The sequence below is a fragment of the Monopterus albus genome, unplaced genomic scaffold (genome assembly GCF_001952655.1).
Source record: "Monopterus albus unplaced genomic scaffold, M_albus_1.0 scaffold179.1, whole genome shotgun sequence".
Classification (NCBI taxonomy): Eukaryota; Metazoa; Chordata; class Actinopteri; order Synbranchiformes; family Synbranchidae; genus Monopterus; species Monopterus albus.
Genome location: NW_018128059.1, coordinates 643852 through 646338, shown reverse-complemented (window position 1 = coordinate 646338; position 2487 = coordinate 643852). Strand labels below are relative to the sequence as shown.

Sequence of the window (2487 nt, the reverse complement as noted above, 5' to 3'; positions counted from 1 at the left end):
TCTCTCTCTCTCTCTCTCTCTCTCTCTCTCTCTATATATATATATATATATATATATATATATATATATGTCTTTATTTATACTTGTGTGTGTTTTATGGATAGTGTTGCACATGGTGATGAACTGAAATTGAAAATGTTAGTTGACTCTAATATAGTAAACTGGATTCAACAATTTACTTGAACATTTTTGACCTTGAAACTAGTAATCTCCCTTAGTATGTTTTTCCCTGGGCACTGACACTTCATCCACAACCCTGACCCAGAGTTTCTCTCCTGTGTGACCCTGACTCTGTTCGGCTCAGCACTCAACGTGGTGCAGTTGCCTCAGTAACTGACCTAAACAACTGCTTTACCAGTGTGGGACACTCGCATTAACAACGGCATCCAGCAGTGGCACCTGGCTGAGCACTTAGTCTGCCTTAATGCTGAGCATAATGGCTCTGTGCTCTGGTATGGCACTTCCCAAGTTAGAGACGGCAGATGTATCCATTTGTTTCTAGCTGTCTTCAGATGGCTGCAGAGATTTAATGAATTTAATGTGAAGCTTTTCTTACAGTTGAAAGCGGTAAAACTCACACAATACCCTAATTACCCTACATATCTTATTGTAACTATAAATTGTACAAATCTATCGGTAAATTAATTCTGACTGTTCATACTGTAGATACTGTGCACTCTGCACTGCTGTTATTGCACTTCTGGTTAGATGCTAAACTGCATTTCGTTGCCTTGAACTTGTACATGTGTAATGACAAAGTTGAATCTAACCTAATCTAATCTAATAATTTGTAAATATATTGTGCATATTGCTTTACTGGCTTTAATCACAATAAATGTTATTTTTTTTATGCCAATTTAAATTCACAGGTTGGTTGGAAGTGTTTAAGTGATATGTTAAGTATTATTCTGTTGTTGTATCAAAAGTGGTATTACACAGGCATTAAACCTCTATTCTGTCTCTCTCTGTAGTCGACTATACTGTGCAGCCAAACTGACAATATAGTTGAGCTCATTCACATGCTTTTCTGCCTCCGGTGTTAGACATCAGAGTGGATAAAACATGCATAGAACTAGATTTGCTGTCAACATAATTTATTGACCAGGATCTATTGCAAACCGATTTCTGATTAAATCTATAGGCTATATTGTGACCAGACCATCATCTGATAAAGCAGACATAGGAACAGGTTTATGATAGCAGTCATGAATAAAAAGTAAGAGTGTGTTAAAATTTAATAAATAAAGATACATTTGTATGTATGTTTGCTACAGGGGTTGTGTTTGTTTTTCACTTCAAAAATCAGCCAGATGTATAACTTGTCCAGTGGTGCCCAGATGTTTGCATTCAGCTCTATTCAACATGCGCACAGTTACATGCCCAAGCCAGAGATTACCTCAGCCTGGCGAAGAGCATGTTGCACTATGTTTTCAAATACAATGCAGGCTAACTGTGTAATGTAAAGAGCAAGTGAACTAGCAGCTTCACATCTTATGTAGCTGGTTAAGGTCCTTAGGTTCTTAAAGAAGCCCTCTGACATAGCCTGAGTACTGTGTGTTTGGCTGGAGCTGCGTGAGACCTGTTGCATTATTTGTGTGTGTATTGTGTCTCCCCATACTGTATGCTTGCATTTAAGTTGTGCCAGTGTGTAGGGCCTGTTGATTGCCTAAAAATAACAGACTTACAGGCACCAGGAGAAGGGTTTGAGCCACTGTAATGTACTATATTGAGCTGGTCAGTTCAGTTCAGTTCAGTCTGAAGGAGGTCTTGAACCCAGAATTGTATGTTTGCATGTGTGTGTCCATGTGACTGTTTGAGGGGAAAAAATCTAAAACAATAGTCAAAAAAGGCTTTTTTCTTGAACAGAAAGGTGTTTCTCTCCTCTGAATAAGGTCTTCTGGTCATCTGCTGGATGCTTGGTCTGCAATTTGATGAGAATGTCAGATGATATTTTTAATTTAATTTCAAGTTAGCAATGTTGAGAATTAGCATTTGTAAAGGTCACTGAACTGAAGAAGGAACCACTGACCACTGAAAAATGAGTTATGTATAAAAAGTTGTACCAGCATTCACAATGTGGTTCTCAGTATATTGCAACCGTTACCTAATAATCCTGTGTATATGTGTGTTACCAGCCAAGCTGAGCAACCAGGATTCATACAACAACTTCACCAATAACAACATGGGGAGCCCACGGCTGTCACCGCTGCCCAGCCTCACTGTCGTGCTGCCTCTGGCTCAGATCAAACAGCCCATGACCCTGGGCACCATCACTAAACGCACCGGGTAGGTAACACACAAGTACACACCGCTGCCTTTGTCCACCAAAATAACTCCAGTTTGTGCAGTGTAGAGTATATGTACAACATAAAATAATCTCATTAATTTAGTAATGCAGAAGACAAATAACAGCAGGAGTTATTTGTACATGACTAAAGGAACACTACAGTCATGCAAGTGTTCAGCATGCATAAGAAATATATAAAC

The 2487-nt window shown here is 38.9% G+C and overlaps 1 protein-coding gene across 9 annotated transcripts in view; it reads left to right on the top strand.

Moving 5' to 3' along the window:
- bcas3 (BCAS3 microtubule associated cell migration factor) overlaps positions 1-2487 on the top strand; it is a 531108-nt gene that overhangs the window by 194910 nt on the left and 333711 nt on the right. For all 9 annotated transcript variants that reach the window (XR_002276298.1, XM_020616813.1, XM_020616811.1 and 6 more), the window contains one exon: positions 2136-2286. Coding sequence is in view for 8 of the 9 variants with exons in the window: in XM_020616813.1 (XP_020472469.1) it covers positions 2136-2286 (151 nt within the window). In the remaining variant the exon portion in view is untranslated. The remainder of the gene's footprint in view (positions 1-2135; positions 2287-2487) is intronic.